Here is a 23,598-nt window from a genome sequence, read left to right on the forward strand (position 1 = left end):
TTTTTGAAAGAATTGGTCAATTATGGGTAATTAAATAAATTGTAAATAAAAAGATGAATATGGCCTGCGTGGGTTTTCTCCGGGCACTCCGGTTTCCTCCCACATCCCCAAAACACGCACGGTAGGTTAATTGAAGACTCTAAATTGCCCATAGGTGTGAATGTGAGTGCGAATGGTTGTTTGTTTATGTGTGCCCTGCGATTGGCTGGCAACCAGTTCGGGGCGTACCTCGCCTCTCGCCCGAAGATAGCTGGGATAGGCTCCAGCACTCCCGCGACCCTTGTGAGGATAAGCGGCTCAGAAAATGGATGGATGATTTGATTATTTTAAAAAAGGCTATTTCACGCTCACATTTTTTGGCATTAAACTTCTTTAGATCAAATGAAACTGTTTGGTGGCACATTTTGGTGTTTAAATACGAGTTTAATTCTCTTTTGTTTCATGCGTCAGTTTTACAGTAAACTTCAACTGGGAGGGACAAATGAACAGCTTAAAGCAAGCACGCTTGGCCTCTTATTTGGAGAACTGTGTAAGTGGGAGTCTTCTTTTCAGTTCTCAAAGTGATGTTATATAAATAGTTTTTGTGACATTTTTGTTTTGTGGTGTGCCGTGAGATTTTTGTCTCGGCGTAAATGACCATGTGCCTCGGCCCAATAAAGTCTGGGAAAACTGTTTTTCGGCACCGTTTAGACGCCACAATTGTGCACCCCTGTAAACATCTCACCCGCGATGCCTTGCAGCAGCCCGCAGACGTTGAAGATGCTTTTCTTCATGATGCTCTGGAAGCACACGGTGAAGACGGAGATGAAGGCCACGGCGCACAGCAGCAGGATGCCGGCCGCCAGGAAAATGGACGTGGCCTGCCAGAACCCGCTGGCGATCTCCCCGAAGTGGACGGCGTACGGTCCGCACAGGACGCCGTGCTGGAGGTGCGGCAGCTTGACGCAGCGGCCGTAGATGCCCAGCGTGGGGCGGTACGCCTCGCCGGCCGCCGCCGAGGACGAGGAGGAGGAGGAGCCGTGGTGGTGGTGGTCGGGCGTGCGAGGGAAGCCCACCAGCCAGTCGCTGCTCATGAAGGCGATGAGCTCGCCGAAGGCGGCCACGATGCTCAGCAGCGTCCACAGCATGGAGCGACACGTCACGATCACGTGGCACATGGTCGACGCTTACTTCAGACCTTTCGCTGCTCCTTTAAATCTCTCAGTCCTTCTTTGAGTTCTCCTTCAAGTCCTTGTTTCAGGACTTCTCCTAGTCCTTTACTCCTTCCGGAAGGCCTTTAAGTTCTTATTTCAGTTCTTGTTAGTCCTTCTTTAAGTCCTCATTTAAGACCTTCTTTAAGTCCTCCAGGCCTTTAAAGTCACTCCTTCAGGCCTTGTTTAAGTCCTTGTTTTAGTTGTTCCTTAAGTCCTTCCTGAAGTTCGCGTTTCAGACCTTCATTAATTTCTTTAGTCAGGCCTTCTTTAAGTCCTTGTTTAAACCCTTGGGTAGAGTCCTTGCTTCCTTGCGTTAGTCCTTGTTTCAGTTCTTCTTTAAGTCCTGGTCTTAGTCCTTTTGCAGTTCATTTATAAGCCTATTAAGTCCTTGTTTTAGTCCTTCTTTAATTATTGGTGTTCACTTGTCATTTAAGCCAATTACTTCCTCGTTTTAGTCATTCTTTCACTTCTTGTCCTTGTAGCCTGTCTTTCAGTCCTTCTTGTAGTCCCGTTCTTCAGTCCTTTGTGTCCTTCTTTCAGTCCCTTGTTTTAACCCCTTCGCTCCTTTTGATTCCTTTCTTCTTGTAGTCCTTTCTGCTCTTTTCTTTTTAGCCCTCCTGGTCCTCTTCAGTCCTTCCGGCCCTTTTTATTAATCGCTTCCCTTCAGCCGCTTTGGTCTGCTTCTCAACACCCTTGCCAGTTTTTCAGGTCGACGCTTGACTTCCTACTCCGAGTGTCCTCTTTACCTTCTGACCGCCGTCTGACTCGCTGGCCTCCTCCTGGCACTTTGGCACCGGTTTCCGCCTCTACATCGTTTTAAAGGCGGCGTTCCCCCGGTAGCCAGTCCGCGTGGGACACACCTGCCGGATAGTAAAACAAATACAGGTGAATGACTTTTTATTGCACGGCAACTGACCGACTTCCTTATCATTCTGCGTTGGTGCCATTTAGACGGAAAAGCCAGGAGGGTGAAAAAGAGAGAGAGAAAAAAAAACAAAAAAAAAAGCTGGATTTTGAGTTACGACTTCATTCCACCCTCCAGCTTCACCGCCGTGAAACCGCCACGGAGATACAAACAAACGAACACTCGCCATGGCGACGGGACAGCGGGGTAGCCGCAGATGCAGGAACCGTTTCCTGTTAGCGGCAGCGCTAACGTGGCTATTCCAGTTTATTGCTTTGCCGCGATAAGAGAATAGCTACGAGTTGTTGTCATGTAAACGTGTACCCTTAATCTTCACAGACTTCGACCTGATCTGGGACCACCATTTCGGCTCAAAATTGGACTTTGTACGTAAATGCAGCCACAGTCTTCAAATGATCAAAGACCTGTTTTGGACCACCATTTTTAGCTCTTTTGTTTTTCTTGTTTTTTCAGGAATTTTACCAGGTAGTTTTTCGTGTCAAAAAAGTCTTAATTGGAAAAGATTTTTCACGGACCACCATTGTGGCGCAATTCTTTTTCCATTTGTACTAGGTTATTGTCTTGTAAACGTCTTTATAGGCAACCATTTTGGCTCAACTTTTTTTCTTTTTCCCCTTCTTACTAGGTTGTTGTAGTGTAAACATCACAAGTCTTCAAAGGCTCAGACTTGTTGTGGACCACCATTTTGGGTTTTTCAGCATTTTTTCAGCATTTTGCACTACATTGTTGAAAACGTACCCTAAGTTACAGTTATTCATCAATTATTATCGTGACTAGATGCCACGGCCCACAACCACCATTTTGGCTGCGCTTCAGTCAAATGAAGAGCAGCATGTGGCCGCTGCTTGGCCAATGCGCAACCGCTGCCGAGGGTTCAAAGGTTAAGTGTCCTGCCGCGACCAAGCGTCTCATCTGCACAGCTGCGTCCAATTATCGGCACTGCGTCACGTGTTTCGTGACAGTTTTCCTGTCAGTGAGGAATTAGCCTTCTGCAAATGTTTGAACCTCTCAAAAAAAAAAAAAAAAGGCCTTGAAAGCGTTTGTCTTGTGTCCACGCGTCAAACAAAAGTCTCATCAAAGGGGTTCTCGGGATGCTGGTTGGTTGCGGCCAGCGCTCACGGAATTGAATATTGAGGTCATCCCTTTTGCACGCCGTGCTGGAAAAGCGAAGGCGTAAATTTGGACGACGAGGATCCAAGACACATCAACGACAAACAAAGGGGGCGTGATGGAAACCTCGCAGCTGCCGCATGTCGGCCTGTATCATAAGGAAGCACCGGCTTATGTTGCGGTTTCACTTTCATTGATTTTTAGTGCCTTTCCCTTGCATTGCTGGTTTGGCGGAGAAACTCAGAAGGTCCAGAGTCAGCAGCCTCCTTTGACGACAACAATGTCCAAATTCTATAATAATAACAATAATAATAATAAATTGACTGTCTGTTGTCATACTAGAGTGGATCCAATTATCAGAGACAAATTCCTTGTTTGTTTTTGGGACATACTTGGCAAATAAAGATGATTCACAGCAATGCCTGGAAACAACAACAACAACCCTTGTGCGACCACCCCCAGGGGACACACCCACCAGAGACATGATTCGGGGGAACTGACAACTGGATACAAAGGTGAAATGTCTTCAACAAACAAACAAACGAGTCCAGTTGCCTCGATTCAACCTTTTGCGGAGTGTCTCTTGAAATTCCACAACTTCGATAGCCCAGACTCCACATGCTTGGTCGGTGCTACTGTTTTGGTTAGCAAATCGGATCAGTCAACACTCCATGTGAACCACAGGTAATTACACTTACTACCATTTTTTTATACTGATGGGAACGAGGAGGCATTCATTGTCTTAAACAGGGTCATACAGTGAAGCCACCTATGAAATCGCAGTATACAGACAAGTCCGAATTTTGAGTTGCGAACCTTCCGTGTCGTAATAATCACTGTGACATATATGCTAATTTCCCTTAGCCATTCAATGGTGTTTGGCATTATATGTTAGCATTAAGCTAACTGACTTTCAGAAGCACAATTACATCGAGATTTGTACTCGCCGTTGGCCCAGCTGTATATGAGTGTAACATGTACTACTATTTTTCACCCTTAGGGTATTTTGATGAAGGCATAACCCATATATGTTATTAAGACCCCTAGGACCCGTATTAAATTGTGACGCAAAAAACCTAGCAAGCCTCCTTTCAGTGAATAACGCACCCGCCGACTAATTGGAGCATGCATCTATTTGAGGGACAGCGTCTATTTGTGGAAACTGAACCATCTTTATCTTTGGAAAGGGAGATTTTTCACAGACTTCTTGTATCGCATCTTTGTATTCATTTCAAGTGTACACAATGAGGCTGTTGTACTTCAGGGAAGCTTATCAGCAGTCACGTGACTCCCGAGCAGCCGTTACGCTATCAGGCGCCGGCTGACCCCAGGTCAGCTGCTTAATGGAGAGCCTCAGGGTCAGTTTTTTCTTTTTTTTTTTTTCCTCCTCTTATCTCTTCTTTGCACGCTAAACAAGACAGGAACTCCAGTATTTCCTTTTAGACTAGACAACATGACCTAGATGAATAATAAAGGGGTAAAATCCCACACATTATGGAACGGCATTTTTACTGATATGATAGGAAAAGACAAGTCCTGGACCACCGTTTAAAAAAATATATATATATATATATATATATATATATATATATATACATATATTTGTTTTACGCTGTTGTTTTGGTGTAAACGTACCCCCTAGCCCTGCTCCTGTAACATTCTGAAGAACTCGGACATGAAAGACACTCAAACGGCCAGTTTTTACATACACACTATTATCCAACTTTAACAGCCACCTTCACTTATCCTTTCAACAGCAAGGCACCCTTGCAGAAAACAGTAAAATATGTGACATTTTGCTGCATATGTTGAATGGGGGAAAATAACACCATCTGGTGGACATAATCTGAAACACAGAGAGACCATAGGGGAAAAAAAATCATTCTTCGTTAGTTTTACCCATCAAGTTTTAAACACACTTAAACTTATTAAAAGACACCTAAGATAAACGCATACAGTTCTCCAACTAAGAGGCAAAGTATGCTTGCTTCAAGCTGTTTTTCATCACTTCTGGTTGAAGGTTACTGTAAAACTGACACCAAAAACAAGACAATTAATCATTGTATATTTAGACACCAAACTCTTCAACAAAACCATGTCATTTCGTCTAACAAAAGCCTCATAGCTTAATGCTAATCTATAATGTGCAACACCATAGACAGGCTAACGGAAATTAGCACAGATATTATGGTAATTATGAAACGTCAAACAACTGCTACTTTTTTCACGCACAGAGCAGCAACACAATTATCACATGCAAATATTCTATCTGCTCTGTTTAGTTGGGGACCTTCTCTGCCTCTTGTTCTTGCTGTTAATTGCCCTGCATCTCTTCTAGTAGACCCCAGTGCTGAAATCTCTACCGTAAAGGATTGTATTCATTTATGTTAACATAACATTGGGATAACAAATGGAATTTTCCTTGTTTGACTGATAAGGTCCTGCTCTAAAATGAACCTCAAAGTAAAGTTAGAAATCCCAACAATGGGCTTAGTAGGTCGCGTGCAGATTTTGGACGCAGACTCCTTCCTGGCCTTGTCCCCAGTGGAGGAAATATTGCTGGTGTAATAAGAGCGGGACAGCAGAGTCAGCTTTTCCACGAGCCACCAAGCCAATCTTTCCGAATGCTTCAGCACATCTGCGGCCATGTTTTGATCGGGACTATGGAGGGCGTATTACATCAGCGCCACCGCACCAGGTGTCCTGCAAATCCCCAAATTCAACAGCAGAAAAAATAAATAAATTAAAAAAAAAAAGACAGACGACAAGGGTCCAAACCTGTCTCCGCAGAGGCTCGTAGTCCAGTTCTTTAGGAGATCTGACACTCCAGTGCCTCTCCGGGACTGGGCCGCCCCGAACCCTTCGACCCTGACCCCTCCCACGTCTCCTCTGATTGGCTACTCCGCCAGGATGGGGTTGGGGGGGGGACACTTGGTGAGAGGGTCCACACGGTGGCCACACTTGTGCGGCAAATCTGGGTTAAAACAACAAGCCGAGCTGGATCTCCCCTCTTTTGTCTCGCTGGTCTTTTCGTCACCCCTCTCCGACGGGCCAACAGCAACATCCCGTCATGTGGCCCCGACGAGGACTGTGCACAATCAAAGCCGATGAGCTCATCTGTGTCGCAAACCTCCTCCAGGCGTGCTCCGATAAGAGCGCTGCCAGAATGTCAAGGAGTCCGTCCGGACATGCGGCAGATTCGCCGTTTCAGATCCCCCATCGGACTGACCTTTGTGTTCACTAACACAGGAAGGACAAATGAGTTCCACATGTAGAAGAGGAGTGCGGGGTGGTGGGGGGGGCAGCATGGAAAGCCTGAGGAAGGAGGCCCCTGAAGAGGACGTGATAGAAACAAGGTGCTGACGAGTAAGCACCTGTTTGTCTCTACCGGACCTCGACTATGGGCTACGTTTGCTTAGCTTCAGGTACAGAAAACCTCGTCACAGAACAGCAAAAATGATTGAAGATGCTATAATGTGCATTCCGGACCAGCAGAGATTGGGGGGGGGGGAGTCGAGTCACACGACTTGACTCGAGTCAGACTTAAGTCGTCAATTTTAGGACTTCATTAGCTAAACCTTATAAAAGACTCAATTTGACAGACTTGGTATTCGTCAGACTCGAAAGTGTGCACCCAATGGCTGTGCTTAGAATTAACCAATCACATTTCTAACTCATCAGCACTCATCTGCCACCATTTAAAGGGCCTCTGATTAACCTCAAATAAAGTTCAAATGTTCTAGAAGGGTTTTCCTGACCTTTTTGTTTGTCTTTCTAGCAGGAGACTGAAGGTTTTGCGGAAACACTGATAGCTATTTGGAACTGTTCATAAGAACCCCTCAACTTGATTAAGGCCTCAGTTCCAGCTGAAGAAAAACAGGTCCAAAGCATGATGCTACCACCATTGAGCTTCACTGGTCTGGTCTTCCTCTGGTGATGAGCAGTGCTGTGTTTACACCAAACACACCTTGAAATTACAGCCAACAAGTTGAACCTCGGTTTCAAAATTTGGGAACAACACACGCGAAATAGTGCAAATGCATGTTGGAAAATTTATTATGACCTGATGAAGCCAAAGTTGAACAGTTTTTGAAACACGCAAGATGGAGACACGACGACGCCAGCATCCAAACGTCATCCATCACCAGAAAACCCACCGAGACCGTTAAGCTCGCTTAACGTCACAGTCTAGCCAAGCGATTGCTAGGCAAACATGAACTAAGCTTTATGTCTGTTATGCGTTTAATTGAAAAGACAATCAAATAATAGACAACACAGTTTGGGACCACTAACTAACCCAAGTACAGATACTGAGAGCAAAGTGGCTAATGTGCAAATATGTTCTGACTGAAGTTTGTAAGACTTGACTTAAGACTCGCTTAATAATGGCTTGACTCGACCCGCTTGAAATTTAGTGGGGACCCGCCTTGAATTGCTTAATTTTTGCCACAGTGACTTGGAACTGAACAAACTATTCTCCTTGATTTTTGATTTCAGCACTAATTATCCATCAATTTGTTGTGTATGTAATACTATGATGAAGCGATTAAACATTTGTATGGTTTCACAGTCATAACAGCATTCTGAGAGAAATTGTAACTGCAAGGTGGCTCGTGACAAAAAGAGTTTGACACCCCTGCCACCAAATAAAACAATAAATATGGGAATGAAGACTTTGCTAAGTGGACATATCCAATCATGCTACGCTATATAGGGCATTGCTTTTACTGTCCCACAGTCTAATCATCACGATGATTTCATATGTGCGAGCAGTTGTTGGTTGATGGCCATAAATGTGTCCCGATTCCACGTAGCCAGAACCACATTGCTAGCTTCACCATAAAGTCTATACGTCTTTGATGCAACGCTGGATGCTAAAGTTGTTCCACAAGGTTTTGGCCTTGGAAGTTCCACAAGTAAATCTTAAGGTATTTGCAGCAGATAAACATTCCTTGCACTTGGCAATGATATTTATATTAAAAAAAAATTTAAAAAAGGGACCGCAGTGAAAGTGTCGCTGGCAGGCCTAATTACAGATGCGCTGCCATGATTGGACGACCGGTGTCGGGTGAAAGTACACCACCACGGCAAACGGTGAAACAAGCCAGCTGCCGGGTGTTTGTCATTTGAAGACGCAGATATCGATCTGACAGGCTGAAGGAGACGCTCGGGGAGTTTTTCTCGGTGGGGGGGAGGGGGCACGGACGCAGTGCAGACCTCTCGCATCAAAGGAGGCAGGCCCGAAACAGCAGCATCGCCTGCTGCTCGTTTTTGTCTTTGCTTGTCAGGACGTGATCGATGGTCTCGTGAACATATGACTGACAAAACTTGGAATGAGGCGGATGCGGAGAAGACTTGAGTAATAACAGCCTCAACGCATCGTCAATCTCTGTCAACAATGGGAGTCTTGAAAGTTACCTTGTAAAAAAAGGGAATTTATGGCCTCAGTTTTAAATGCTTAATACGGCACGCTGTGTATTTTCTCAGTGGTCTTGTTGGTGGTCAAATCCAACCACAGTCACTTGCCAATCCAAATAAGTTTTGTCTTACAAAATGATTCTATGCCATGTTTTCGCCGATACGTTTCAAATCTGTGGAAGACGGCGGACACGACAGTAACATAATTCTGAGCAGCAATGTGACAAGTGGCCGCCATCTTTGTGGAATTTTCTTTTTAAAAAAAAAAAATAAAAAAAACACATGGAATGAGCACTTCAAATGCCTCTAAAATCTTTCATAACAAATTCCTGAAAAAAAAATACAAATACCTCTAGTTTACTGTCAAATTGAAATAAAACTAAAGAAAATTAAACGTACATTTAATCACCAAAAGGTTCAACCAAACCATATAATTTCGTCTAACGAAAGTTCACCAGCTTAATGCTAACATAATGTGAAAGGCCATAAGGGGCTAACAGAAATGAGCATATATGTTAGAGCAATTATAAACCTTTAAACAACTGCTACTTAAACACGGAGCAGCAACACATATAAACAGGCATACATTCGGTCTGCTCTGCGGGAACAATGACTATTACTGTTGGGGTATATAGTGAGGGAAATCTGTATTTGCAAATTTTGTACTGTAAATGTTTTTCAAGTTGGGAGGCCGACTTGTTGGCACATTTGGTGCCGTATGCTTTGGATAACCACATGCACTTCTGTTTCTTGCTTAGGGACAAATCCACCGGGACCATGTAGATTTGTTTGGCCTTGGTGGAAGCCTACACGCCTTTGAGTGTTCTTGTTTGCAGGCCAGTTACATCACTACCATCAGGTCAACTTGTGTGGAAAGAGATGGCCGCCGAGGAGCAAACGCGTGGAAAAAAAGAAAAAAAAGATGGAAGATACAGATGGAGAACGGAACGTTTGGCACTGGAAGGAACCCGTTGAGAGTTTTCCAGTGGAGGGAAAAAAATTAAATAAAATCACATAACGGCCACATAAAAGCCTTCTGCGAGATGCAGGTTACCAGGCAACGGCTCAAAAGAGCCAAAATAAACACGCTGTGACAAAGTATCCGATAGCCGATGGTTGCAAATTAATTCATCGGCCCGGCATGGCCCGTAAAAAAAAGATGATCCGCGGTGGGACGGATGGATGCTGTCTGCAACTGGAGAAGCTCGGTGTCAGGACCATCTGGACGCCATGAAGACCACTCGACGAGCGCGTGGAGGCAGACATGAAATATGCAAACAATCACAGGAAAGACCGGCAACCACTCCTGCTAACCAAAGCAACACACTGCGTTTATAATAGCCATCCGTACATACAACCCCAATTCCAATGAAGTTGGGATGTTGTGTTAAACATAAATAAAAACAGAATACAATGATTTGCAAATCATGTTCGACCTATATTTAATTGAATACACTACAAAGACAAGATATTTAATGTTTAGACTGATCAGTTTGATTGTTTTTAGCAAATAATCATTAACTTGGAATTTTATGGCTGCAACACGTTCCAAAAAAGCTGGGACAGGGTCATGTTTACCACTGTGTTGCATCACCTTTTCTTTTAACAACATTCAATAAACGTTTGGGAACTGAGGACACTAATTGTTGAAGCTTTGTAGGTGGAATTCTTTCCCATTCTTGCTTAATGTACAGCTTCAGCTGTTACACAGTCCGGGGTCTCCATTGTTGTATTTTACGCTTCATAATGCGCCGCACATTTTCAATGGGAGACAGGTCTGGACTGCAGGCAGGCCAGTCTAGTACCCTCACTCTTTTACTACGAAGCCACGCTGTTGTAACACGTGCAGAATGTGGTTTGGCATTGTCTTGCTGAAATAAGCAGGGGCGTCCATGAAAAAGTCGTTGATTGGATGGCAGCACATGTTTCTCCAAAACCTCTATGTACCTTTAAGCATTAATGGGGCCTTCACAGATGTGTAAGTTACCCATGCCATTGGCACTAACACAGCCCCATACCATCATAGATGCTGGCTTTTGAACTTTGCGTCCATAACGGTCCGGATGTTTCTTTTCCTCTTTGGCCCGGACACGAGGTCCACAATTTCCAAAAACAATTTGAAATGTGGACTAATCGGACCAGAGAACACTTTTCCACTTTGCATCGGTCCATCTTAGATGAGCCCGGGACCAGAGAAGCCGGCGGCGTTTCTGGGTGTTGTTGATAAATGGCTTTTGCTTTGCATAGTAGAGTTTCAAGTTGCACTTACGGATGTAGCGCCAAACTGTATTTACTGACATGGGTTTTCTGAAGTGTTCCTCAGCCCATGTGCTGATATCCTTTACACATCGATGTCGGTTTTTGATGCAGTGCCGCCTGAGGGATCGAAGGTCACAGGCATTCAATGTTGGTTTTGGTCCTCGCCGCTTACATGCAGTGATTTCTCCAGATTCTCTGAAACTTTTGATGACATTATGGATCGTAGATGATGAAATCCCTAAATTCCTTGCAATTGTACGTTGAGGAACATTGTCCTTAAACTGTTGGACTATTTTCTCACGCACTTGTTCACAAAGAGGTGAACCTCGCCCCATCTTTGCTTGTAAATGACTGAGCAATTCAGGGAAGCTCCTCTTATACCCAATCATGGCACCCACCTGTTCCCAATTAGCCTGGTCACCTAGGGGATGTTCCAAACAGGTGTTTGATTAGCATTCCTCATCTTTCTCCGTCTTTTTGCCACCTGTCCCAGCTTTTTTGGAACGTGTTGCAGCCATAAAATTCCAAGTTAATGATTATTTGCTAAAAACAATAAAGTTTATCAGTTTGAACATTAAATATCTTCGAACGTCCCAACTTCATTGGAATTGGGGTTGTCATAGTTTCCCTGAGGAACTCCAAGTCCACACATTCAGTAAAACAGATTAGTGTGGGAAAATAAAAATGCATTTTTACACGACGCTCATGTTACAAGGAGAGGGAGTAATCCACCTATAGAGAAAATAAGTGGACCTTAATAATTTCCCTGAGGGACACTATTCATACAAAATCATTAGGACGACAACAGGAAGAGTGGGGTGGGAAATGGTGTTTAGCATTTTTAGCCAACGTTTGTGATACAAGCATCAACCTTGGATTTAAAATGTTTCCCTGAGGGACTCCAGTGAACTCAAATATTGGTACAGCTACAGAAAGTGAAGAAAATATGGGGTTGCTTCACTTTTGCACCTACTGGAAATACTTTGTACATAGCTCAGGTTGCAGTTAACCATGATGCGGGAGTATTAGCACTTCGCTTATGCATGAGCCTTAAAGGGAGGTGGGGGTGGGGCACCACTTAAGCATAAACACACACACGGATGTGTTGAAGGTAAGGAAATCCCAACAGTGACGTCCAGAGGAAGCCAATGTGGGAAAGAGGGAAAAACAATAATAATTGTGGTAAACAGGCGGTGCACCTGCGTGGGACTAGGGGGTACTGACACGTCCGCAGGGGTTCCGCTGGGACGATTTGATGGAGGGGCTGTGTTGGCTGAAAGATGAAAACCTCTCCCAGCGGGTCTTTTTACTCCAAATACTGTATATAACGTGCAGGAAAAACAACCAGGTGCCTGCTAGTGTGATGGAAATGCCATTAATGTTCGCAAAATCAGGCTAACTTGAAGTTTCCTTGAAAGATGTACCGTATAAAAACAAAAAGACGAGGTAAACTTGAGTCTCTTTCACGCAGAAGAGCAACACTGGAAAAAGATGATGCTGATGCATGTTACAATGCAACTGTCTATCCCTGTCCGGGTTTTGCAGCACTCCCTTTCACACAGGCAGTCGAAGGTTGGCCATGACTTCAAGATGAATTTCACGCATACCATAAGAGCACAATGGTGCTAAAAGTGGAGGCGAAGTGAAATGCAGCTAAACTGGGGTTTACATTCTTTACACCTCTTTCCTCTGCTTGCTGAGGGACTCGGGAGTCCTGAGGGGCCCCTAGCAACTCTCCATTTCCCACTATTAGCACTCCAGAGCTCAGGGGCCCTCATGCCGGACACTGCATCCATTATGTTTAACCATTTCCAGCCCCGATAGTAGCCCCGGGATCCATAAATGCGAACGGGGGGGAAAGTAAAGTCCCACCGCTGCAAATCCCTGCGCTCCTGTTTTCCAGGCCAGACGCAGGAAATCGGTAACTCCGCAGAGCTCGGGTGGAAGGTATTTTGTCGGATATTGGGAGGCATTGTTCCCACCATCGTTTGCGCTGGTGATGATCGCGCTTTAATCCCGATTTCCCCCGCGGCTCCGACCTGCTGAGATTCCCGTAAATGACACTGACGCAGACTTCTCAAGAGGTTTTAGCCGAACAGCCTCGGGGGGCCAAAAATGACGGGGGTACTTCCAACTTGACACCATACTCAAAGCCGGTAGAAACAAAAGTGGCGAAACAATGCCAAAGAGACAAACGAGGGGTGAAGAGGAGGTGTGGTGGTACTGTCAGACAGATGCCAAAGTGATTTCAACTCGTTTTCGGACAGAGAAAATTGCTTTCGACACAGCAAAATGGGAGAGGTACGTGTCAGGTGTTAAGTTTAATTATTCCCTGACACAGGTGCTATGCCACCTCTGTTACAGTTGCGGTACTACTCCAGGTGTCAGTGTTTGTTGTGACGTGTAAAATAGTTGTCGGTTATCGACAATTGCTTTCGACACAACAAAGTGGGAGAAGTGCGTGTCGGGTGTTAAGTTTCACACCATGGTTCCCGGTATTCCCTTACACGCAGGCGCAATGCCACCTCTGTTAAGGTTCTGATACAACCGCTAAGCGTCTGTATCTGGTGAGTCACGCAATAGTTGTTGGACAGCGACAATTCCTTTTGACACAACAGGGTGGGCGAAGTAAGTGTTTGGTGTTAAACGTCACACCCTGGTCCCGGTAAACATGACCTGGAAACAAATTAGCTGCTTGTAATTTCAGACCGTCATGGATTCATTTGAGAATTGAATTCACATACGAAGTGAACGCGCCAAACGTTACAACTTCCAGAGAGTTAGTTAGCATTGAATTTTGCCACGTTTGAACTTTTACATCTGATCATGGACAGAAATGTCAGAATTTTAGTCTGTAAAAAATATGCTCATAATTTCAGGCTCTGATGGAATCATTTGAGTAGAAAAATGCATGTCGCGGTGTAAACCTGCCGACGTTCCCATCAGAAAATGTTGCACGGTAATCGTTCCAACGTACTTACATTAGAATGGAATTTTCAGGTTCACATTGTCTCGTCACAATTTTCGATTTGTACAACAGTGACAATTGAAGAAAGTGAAAGCTTCTGTTAAATTCAATAATCCTAGACTGTGATAAAATAACTCGAGTAGAGAAATTCATGCCTTACTGTCAAAACCTTTACAAAAATTGACCCACAACAGAAGCTGAAAAACAAGATGGAGATAACAGGAAACAGGCAGCTGACATCAACCTCAACTATTTTGGGCATGGACGTGACAAACGATCACCTTGTTTATTATCGCCAGGGGGGCTTTCCACTTTCGAAATGACCTTCACAGGTGGTCCCCGCTCCCTATCACCCATGCCATTGTTTTTCCCCGTATTGGAAAAACATACACCCCCAGCAGGCCTCCCTCAAACACCCTCGATTTCCTTCTTCGTCCTGATAAATACCAGCAGACCGATTTCCAGAGTCAGCGGAAGATGACAGTTTGTCTCTGTATAGTGTCAAGTACAAAGGGGATGAGTCGGCGTCTGGTCGAACTGTGATGGCTTCAAGATGATTGACGGTGCAGAGGACAACGGCGGGAATGGGAATCGCTTTGAAGTCCGACTTGCAAGAGGCCCAAAAATATCAACGCAAGAAAAGCAGGAAGTCTGGTTTATTTTCAGTCTGAACGCCTCCTACGGAAACCTCGGCCAAAGTGTTGGGACGACGTATCGTATAAAGAGGCGGGACACCAACCTCCCACGTGGAACCTCGAGATGAAGACGACTGCCAAGTCCAAGTGATGATGATGAGGAGTCAGTCGCCTGTTGACAGAACCGAGGCAGGAATGGTTACGAAACAGTCCCAGCTCGGCTTGTAATGATCACGATCAAAGCGTTGTATCAAAATGTTACGTTGCGTCATTTCCATGTCATTTGACCAAGGGAGAGAGTGTTTGAGAAAACAGTGTAAATGGCCTAAATGAAAGAATGTCTCTTGCGAATTGGTACGAGGTTACGTAGGGAGTGCCAGTATGCTATATGCTAGTAGTATTGTAACGTCTTCCAGTGATACACAACGAGACGTTAGTCTGTTTATCTCACTCACATTTATTGGTCAAGCAAAGAAAAGCAGACCGCGGCGAGAGATGTGTGATTTGCTGTAAGCTGTTTCTTGTACTGTAACGAGCTTGTAGAGAACAAAAGTCTTCCTCTCTAAGGACAGGTTTGGCCAATGGCCATATCAGTTTAAAACACAGTGGTAGAAAAGGTTGGTTTTCATTCTTTTCACACAAAATCTTGTGAAAAAAAAAGTGAAATTTGTCACGGTGGCGTTACGAGGATTTTCCGTCAGGTAAATAGTCCGTGGTAAAGCAGGCCTCGGTCTTTAGGCCACTATGCTCTTCTCAAAGTAACAACCCGCATCCATCAGGCTGCAGATAATTAGCTAATGCCTCTCCGCTCCTTTTACACGATCCGGACCGCGGTTCACTCGCCGTTCACCAGAGTTAATATGCTAGCAGCACTTGTCAAATTGAGTGGATTACCGTACATTGTGTTACTAGCGTATAAAACACAAATACACAGCATTTAGGGTTGCATAGTTCTGGGAATTTTCAATTTGATTGGCCTCAATTTTGAGTTATTGCCATAAATTCCCATAATTCCAAAATCCATCTTAAATTACCAGGGAAATTTACCAAAAACCTTCTCGAAAGTAACAAGAAATGTTCCACTCCTTTGCAACTGTGTGTATATAAGGCCCGCCCACATATGATTAACACAGGATTTGTATTTGTTTGAATAAAGAAACAAACCCAGATCTGCTATCGTGGATTCACTAACAAAGAAATGTAATCAAATAAAGCCCAAGAAGATTCTTGTGAGCAAAAGCTGCAGTTTTCGCAAAGAAAACTTTGGAATCAGCTTGGAAAAATACGCAATTCCCACACCGGCTTCGGCGGGATCACGAGGCGTGACGACGCTAATACAGCAGACGCTCAGCATCAATCAGCCACTGAGCGTCAGTTACCGGCTCTTACGTCCTTTTTCACGACCGGAGTAAATACAGGAACATTTGCTTTGCAGACAGTTCATCGGAAGTCCGGGCAACACGGCGTCTCTCGGGTCTTAAACTCCCCAAATGAGATTTGGCCGGATTATCAGAACTCACATTCGCAGCCTTTTCGAGTGACGCGCTCAGCAAATAGCTCTTGGCAAACGGGAGATGCTGGATGTTGAGCACTTCCACAGCTGGGGGAGGCCATTATGCGGGTCTGGGGGATCTCTGTAGGTATGCACACGGCAGCCAGGACCACCACAAAAGACCCCATTCAGGCACTCTTTGGGGTTTTGGAGGGTTTTAAATTAGGAGGGAAACACGCGGTGCTAATTTAACTATGATTGTCTTTAGAGTGGGACCTTCAACAAGACTTTTGGTCAAGATCTTACCTTGTGGAGTTGTTATTAGAGTTTCCCGATTTACCGCAGTCATCAAATTTCAGCCACCGTGCTCCACCTACACTCAAACGTTGCATAGTTCACCGATCTGTCTAGCGTAGTTGGTTCAAATTTGGTGATTCTTTCATACTAAGGTGATGATGGTTGAGTTGACTTGATTAATCGGTGACGTCGTCGATATTTCTTTGTTCAGTTCTCAAGTTGCTATGCGAGGCCTTCAAACAAGAAACTCTACCCATCGTCCTCGAGTGCACAGGCCCAACCCCCTAACTGCTTCATCCAATCACATTTAGACACTCACTCATCCGCTCATCCAAACGCTATTTGGATTTTTTTTTGTTCGTTTTCTTTTTTGCTGACATTAACTGTTCATTTTTACAATGACGAGGTCATCGGTCGACTACCGCTTGTTATGCTACAGTATGATGTCAAACCAGACAGTCAAGTCATCCAAAAGATGCACAGTGAACCACCGTTTATCAAGGGGGACACGTTCCAGAACCATGCTCAAAAGGTGAAAATCCAGCAATATAGAAAGACCATACAAAAATCACGACAGGCATTAAAGGGTTGAAAGAAACTGTCAAGACATGATCTGGAAAATGAACTCCATGACACAAAGGCTCGCTTTTTTTTTTTTATGGATTGACATCACACCATGAAACTCCACGCTAATCCACTTCATTAGCCCTTCAAAAAACATTTAACACAGCTGCAGAGGCAAAAAGCTCATCTAAAAAAGATGACTGCTGCACCCTGGGACTCTTGCTGATTACACACTGGGCCGCTAATGCAATGATTGTCCTAGTACTCGCCAATTTCCTCTGCTGTGTGTATGTGTGTGTGTGTGTGTGTGTGCGCGCAGACCGCACACTCGCACACAAACATGACATCATAGCACAGTGATGAAGTCGGACTCGCAACAGATGGCTGCCGATTTGGTAAAGGCTGATTTATAATTGTTATTCTTCAGGAAAAAAAAAAAAGAAAAAAAAAGCATGCCGGACAAAGAATGAGAGTGGGAACAGATCATAGCAAAAGAATGATAACTAATACAATGCACTAATTCAACTCTGTTTGGTCTTCTTTTCATACAAAAACAGGTGTGGCTTCATTCGGACTGGAGGTTTGTTTTTTTACCTCAATTTTACTGTCGAGAGTCTTTGTGTGCTTCAAAAGGTGCCTTAAAATCAAATGTATATAATGAGATTGACCATTGTTTTCTATTAAAAGTGTTTAACGCGCTAACCAGCTAAATAGCATTAGATTTATACCTAGTAGCAGTGGCCGTTAACCCTTGAAACTATGACGCTGTCACGATTACAAACTGAACAATCGTAATTGTGAAAATGACGAAAGTCTACGACAATCTTGTTTCACCGTAACGTGACAGACTTTCAGAACAAGGGACGTTATGTTCAGTTGTTAAGTAGTATGGCTAGCTAGACATTCTTTACGGTTACAAAAATATCTCAAGTTTAGGTAGCATCACCAAGCCACAACGCTGCTAAATCCGAAAAAAGTGGCTTGAATAATTGAGTAATCGTTTCTCTCAGAGATCATCTTTTCGTTACGTTAGTCAAGGGCAAGGGCGAAGAATTTAGTGTCAACTTGCCCGTATATTTACTGTTAACGATGCCCGTATTGCCGTCTCTGGCGTGTTGTGGAAACAAAACAAATCCCTTATTATGGAACATTACAGAACAGGATTCCAGGAAACGGATCACAGATGGTAAGTGAACATAAAATTGAACTGGAATGGGTGACCTCCTGCACAATCCAACTACCAAATTGGAGACGTTCATAGACATCCACGAATTTGTGCCTTATGGAAAAACGTTAATAAACCTGCAAGAAAATTATCTGACTTGAGAAAAGTGTGTTTATTCATTTAAAGACATATGAATAAAAAGTCATAACGTTATGGGGGGTCTGAATTTTACAGAACGATGTCAGAATTTTATGAGAATAATCCGAATTTTACAGGAGAAGAATAATTCCCTAAAAATACTTAATGTGAGAGGAAATGTGTAAGAAACATGTCGGAATCTTAAGAGATTAAGTCGTAGTTTTCTTAGTTTTCCAGAGAACAAATTCAACGTGCGAGAAAGTCCTATTCTTCAAGTCTAACTCTTAAGATAAAGTCGTAACTCACACAAATAAAGATTCGATTTTCCTTTATTTGCTGTTAGATTTGGCAAAATACGTGAACGAACAAAATACTCATCTTAACAATGCTACCACCAAATTAGACACCTTCAAAGTTCATAGACATGCACGATTTACAAAATGTCAGTAAATGCAGGGAAAAAAATAATTATCTGGCTTTCCGCTGAAATTTTACACCGTCTTCCCACTACTAAACTGTGTTTGGTAGTAATGGGCTAATTAGTTTAGCGCTAAGTAACAAATGACAGCAGCAAAAACGTAACTTGTTTTGGTATACATTGTGGTTAAAAAACGGAAGAGCTGAGGGATGGATGGAAGGCAGAGGGGCAGATGTTTCAACAAAAAAAAAAGCAGCAGCCGTCAGAGTGAACGATTTCTGAGGCGACTAGCGGGAAGTCAATGCTGGCGGACTAGGGCTGGGTGGGGGGTATTTTGTGAGGGGGCGTGGGGGGGCAGCTCCAGACGCCTGCCCCCGGGAGATGGATCACAGATGTCTGACCCTGGAACGCTGCAGTTAATTGTGAAACTAAAAGCCTCGCCTTGGCTTTCTCTTTTTATCTCCTTTACGTTCTCATCTCTTGTTTTCGTGTCTGCGCAATACGACAAAGCACTTTTTAATACATTAAGAGGATCTTAAGAGCAGGGCTTTATTTAGGGTCTCATTTCAGCCGAAAAATCACAAGCCTGAGGAAAATCCTTTCAAGGAAAGGCACATTAGGAACAAAAGTCGGAATCTTATGAGAATGAGCTTGTAATGTTACAAGAAAAAAAATAAGTCTTGATGTTATGAGAAACAAGTTGTTGTTACAAATAGAAAGTATTATTTTGGGGGGGATAAAAAAGAAAATCTCACTTTCACAAAAAAGATGAATATCTGAACCCTCCCCCCCCCCCAAAAAAAAAAAAAAATAAATAAATAAAAAATAGTAGCGATCAAAAACTTGGAGAGTTAAAACAAAATACAGTGGCACCCTCATATTTGCAGTTCGGCAATTGCAATTTTTTCCCCAATTTTTTGTCCAATATTATTATTTTTTTTTAAGATGGGAACATAACTCCAACAATGCAATTAAAATGGCTTTCAATTATTCGCAGATTTTCCAGATACGAACGATAACGGCAACATTTTCAAAAAACCTTCTGACTTCAGGGCTCGTTTTCAAGTTTGTTTCCATTTTTTATCTCAATTTGGTCAACGTTAAAACCGGAATCCTCCATTGACGCATTCCCTTCACACTCATTCAGTTTATTGTGAAATACTGGAAGTAGCTTGTTTTAGTTTGATTCTGGTGTTTAAAACAGACAATTAAAGAAAATAATACTTGGGCCAACACCTTACCAGTATTTTACGTTAACTTTGTGCGACCTTCGTGTGTGTGTGTGTGTGTGTGTGTGAGAGAGGTACCACGGGTCACGTAACATTATCCCGATTCAGTCTGCGATTCACCTGGAGAGTCGTCACACTACAAATCAAACAACAGCTGCTTAGACCATTAGCCAGTCCTGCGCTATGTGAACACTACACCGAATTAACTTTTACACCACACACCCACACCCACTACACAGTCAAGCTGACTTCTTCCACAATAAAAAAAAATAAAAATGTCCAAACAGATTAAGTCAAATCATTTTGTTAACCTTAGCTTGAATTGCCAACGTTTATACCATTGAGAACTAGCTAACCTGCTTTCATTTAACCTTCAGTTCCCCCACAAAAAAATAAACATCCGCCTTTGTTTTATGTAAAAAAAATATATATATATTTGTATTACTTCCTGTTGTTTAGTCATATGGCTTCACTTGCACGTTGTATCATGTGTTCAGTAAGCGGGCTGATATCGGACATGGATCACTTGAAAATACATGGTCGCGGTTCGCTAAATTCACCTATTGGTGGTTTTTCTGTGGAACCAATCCTCAGCTATTCCCTGAAAAATTCACCGACTTGTGCTTTTTGACCTGTTTCTGTAACACACTAGATGCCACAAAACGGCGCCAAAGCTCGACTACTTGGTGTCAAGAAAGTATGTTGAAGTGATACATCGCTCTCAACTCATCTTTGTGTTGTTATGTTCGAAAAGGAGCACAATGTCAATCGGGATTGAACCCTGAAATCATGATGCACAAACTGTTTAATACTTAACATTCCATTTAATTATGTTATTGCTGTATTATTTGAGTACAATACTTGAGAGTCCTATTTTAGTCCCGTTGTTTTGTGTGTGTGTGTGTGTGTGTGAGGCTGGAACCAATCAATGGTGTTTCTATTCATTTCAATGGCGAAAGAGGATTTGAGATACAATTGTTTTGCGTTGCGGATGCGGTGACGGAACGACTTCAACTCATAACGGGTCAACTGGCACCACTTGTATTACGATTACAGCAAAGCAGTCGGGTTGTCTTGAGTGCATGTAATCCAACGTTATTTGTAGCGCACACAGCTGCGAGGCTTTTCCGTGACTGGGAGCCACAGCAGCCTTCAAACATTAGCATACAGCTGCGTATGGCGGCGATCAAGGAAATTCAGACATTTTGGCAGCGCTGATGACGACGATGATGATGATGATGATGATGACGTCGGACCGGCAAACTGCAGCCGTCTGCTGCACAATTCCCTCCCGAGACTCATGAACACCACCCCCCAAACAAAATCCCCACAAAAAAAAAAGCACTTCACCCTTCCCCCAAAAGTCATTCACTCCTTTTTTTTCCTCCTTTCTTTCTTTCATGGGGAGTGCTTTGTTTTGGCCCAGAACCCCACCCTGTAAGTAAAGCTCCAGGGGCTGCAAGAGGTTTAGGTGCCCCCCCCCCCCCCAACAAGGAGAGTCGCCTAATCTAATCAAGAGTGCATGACTGGCCCGCCAATAAAGTTTCACGCCAGTTTGTCGACTCCAAAATCAGCTGTTTGGCAGCACAAGTAGGACAGGAAGCCACGTGGGAACGAAGGCTGCCTGATGCCTGTTTGTAATTTTATGAGGAAAAGAAAGACAGATTGTTACCATGAGAAATGCTGGATTTTATGAGACTGAAATAAAAAATTTCAAGGGGGGGAAAAAAATATGACAATATTAAAAAAAAACTAAAAAAACTTGGAAGTGTCCTGTAAGCAGCAGCATGGAAATATACCTTGTAGTTATGAGAACCAAAGTTATAGTTCAAGATAAAAATCCCATTTTCATAAGAATAAAGTTGTAATGTTACATGAATAAGGTTGAAATGTTGTGGGGGGAGCCAAATTTTGAAGCAAAAAAAGTTGGAGAAAATTGTATTTTTTTTCCAGGAAAAAAATTCTTAATCTTGTGAGGAGGAAGTCAGAATTTAGAAAGTTACAAGAAAAAAAGTTTGGGGTTTATTTCACAAAAAAACTGCACTCGGGCATATAAACTCTAAATGTAAAAATAGTCAGAATGACGATGTTAAAATACGTTTTTAGGAAAAGAAGTCATAATCTTATGAGACTACAGTTGTACGACAAAAAAAGCAATGTCGTAATTGGGGTCGGGGGGGGGGTGGAACAATCTTACCAGTAATGTTGGCTTTTTGATAGTAAAAGTTTATGATATGAGAAAAAAAGACAGAAAGAAACAAAAATAAAATGTTCATGTTACATGTACTGTTCTGGGGGGAAAAAAAGAGAAAATCCGAGAAAACCGTTTTGTTTTCAGGGAAAAAGTCTTAATCTTATGAGGATTAAGTCAGAATTTATAGTTACAAGGAAAAAGACGAGGGGGAAAAAAAGAAAAATCAAAAAATCAATCACTTAAGAAAAGAAGCCAAAATGTTACAGGTGAAAAATAAAAATAAATCAGATTTTTCAAGAGAAGTCTTGAGAGTAAAATCTGATTTTTTTTTTTCTGAAAAAAAAATCATGATGGTATGAGAATTAAGTCAAAGTTTTACGACAAAATAATAATTTAAAAAAATAATTTTACCAGTAATTTTGGGATTTTTGATAGAAAAGTTGTAATGTTACAAAAAAAAAAAGAGTGTTACCAAAAGAAAGTCTTTTTTTAAGAGAAACACGATATATAATTTTCAACAAGTTGTAGTTTTATAAAATAAAAATCTTATCTAATCTTATGAGAGTTAAGTCAGAACTTAGAAAGTGAGAAAGAAAAAAAATCATGAGGAAAAAATAGCATTTTTCAAGTCGAAATATTACAAGTAAAACAAATCGGATTTTTCCCAGAGCAAAAAATAAATAAAAATCTTTTTTTTCTTTAGAAAAAAGCTGTCATGTAATAAGAACAAAGTAATAATTTTGCAAGAGTAAAAGTTCTAATCTCTAAAATTTTGAATCGTATTTTATCAAGAAAAATCGTAATTTTATAATAAAAAAGTTAATTCAATGACATTAAAAATTATTTTTGTTCAAGAAATAAATTCACTGTCATTGAAAAAAAAAAAGTTGCAATACAAGAAAAAGGTCATGAGAAAAAAAAGTATTGTTGAAGAAAATTGTAATTTAAAAAAAAGTTGTAAAGTTATAAGAAAATATGGTAATCAAGAGAATAAAGTCACATTTCGTCAAGAAAAATTAAATTATATGATAAAAAGATGCTAAATTAAAATAAAAGTAATCAAGAAATTTTTTTTTTAAAAGTCACTACAATTCAAAAACATTGAAAAGTTATGACAAGTCATAGAGATTTTTTTAAATATATATTTATGAAAAAAAGTTATACTCTTAGAAGAAAACATTTTTTAATGTTACGAGAAATAAGTTTCAATACGAGCAAAAGGGCGTAAACAAAAAAGTCGTAATGTTATGAGAAAAATCTATCGTATCGTATTGCATCAAGAGTAGCGTAAAATTTTATGAGAAAAAAATCTGAATCTTACCAGAAATATATTATTTTTTAGCCGAAAAAGTCGGAACGTTACAATTTTTTTTTTTTTTTTTTTTTTTTTTTTTTTTTTTTTTTTTTTTTTTAAATGGTATTTATGAGAAAAAGTTCTTATTACAAGAAAAAAAACTTATCTTTTCATCATGTTACTTTATGTTTTTGTCTTCTGAGAATAAAATCATAATTTTACAGAAAAGGTCCTTTCTTCCCTTTGCGAGGGAACAAAGTCCTAAATACAGTAAAGTTGTACGTATGCATGCATTTATT

At 42.0% G+C, this 23,598-nt stretch overlaps 1 protein-coding gene across 3 annotated transcripts in view; it reads right to left on the reverse strand.

Moving 5' to 3' along the window:
- Positions 1 to 23,598, reverse strand: part of lhfpl2a (LHFPL tetraspan subfamily member 2a) — a 30,118-nt gene that overhangs the window by 2,963 nt on the left and 3,557 nt on the right. The window contains exons 2-3 of one of the 3 annotated variants that reach the window (XM_061799675.1): positions 14,613 to 14,680; positions 725 to 2,053 (exon numbers count right to left, since the gene is read on the reverse strand). In XM_061799675.1, the coding sequence (XP_061655659.1) occupies positions 725 to 1,157 (433 nt within the window). In that variant the 5' untranslated portion in view covers positions 1,158 to 2,053; positions 14,613 to 14,680. Of the gene's footprint in view, positions 1 to 724; positions 2,054 to 6,006; positions 6,241 to 14,612; positions 14,681 to 23,598 lie in introns of those variants that run through there. The other 2 variants (XM_061799676.1, XM_061799677.1) reach the window with 2 other exon arrangements.

Source organism: Phyllopteryx taeniolatus, chromosome 15, assembly GCF_024500385.1.
Source record: "Phyllopteryx taeniolatus isolate TA_2022b chromosome 15, UOR_Ptae_1.2, whole genome shotgun sequence".
NCBI lineage: Eukaryota > Metazoa > Chordata > Actinopteri > Syngnathiformes > Syngnathidae > Phyllopteryx > Phyllopteryx taeniolatus.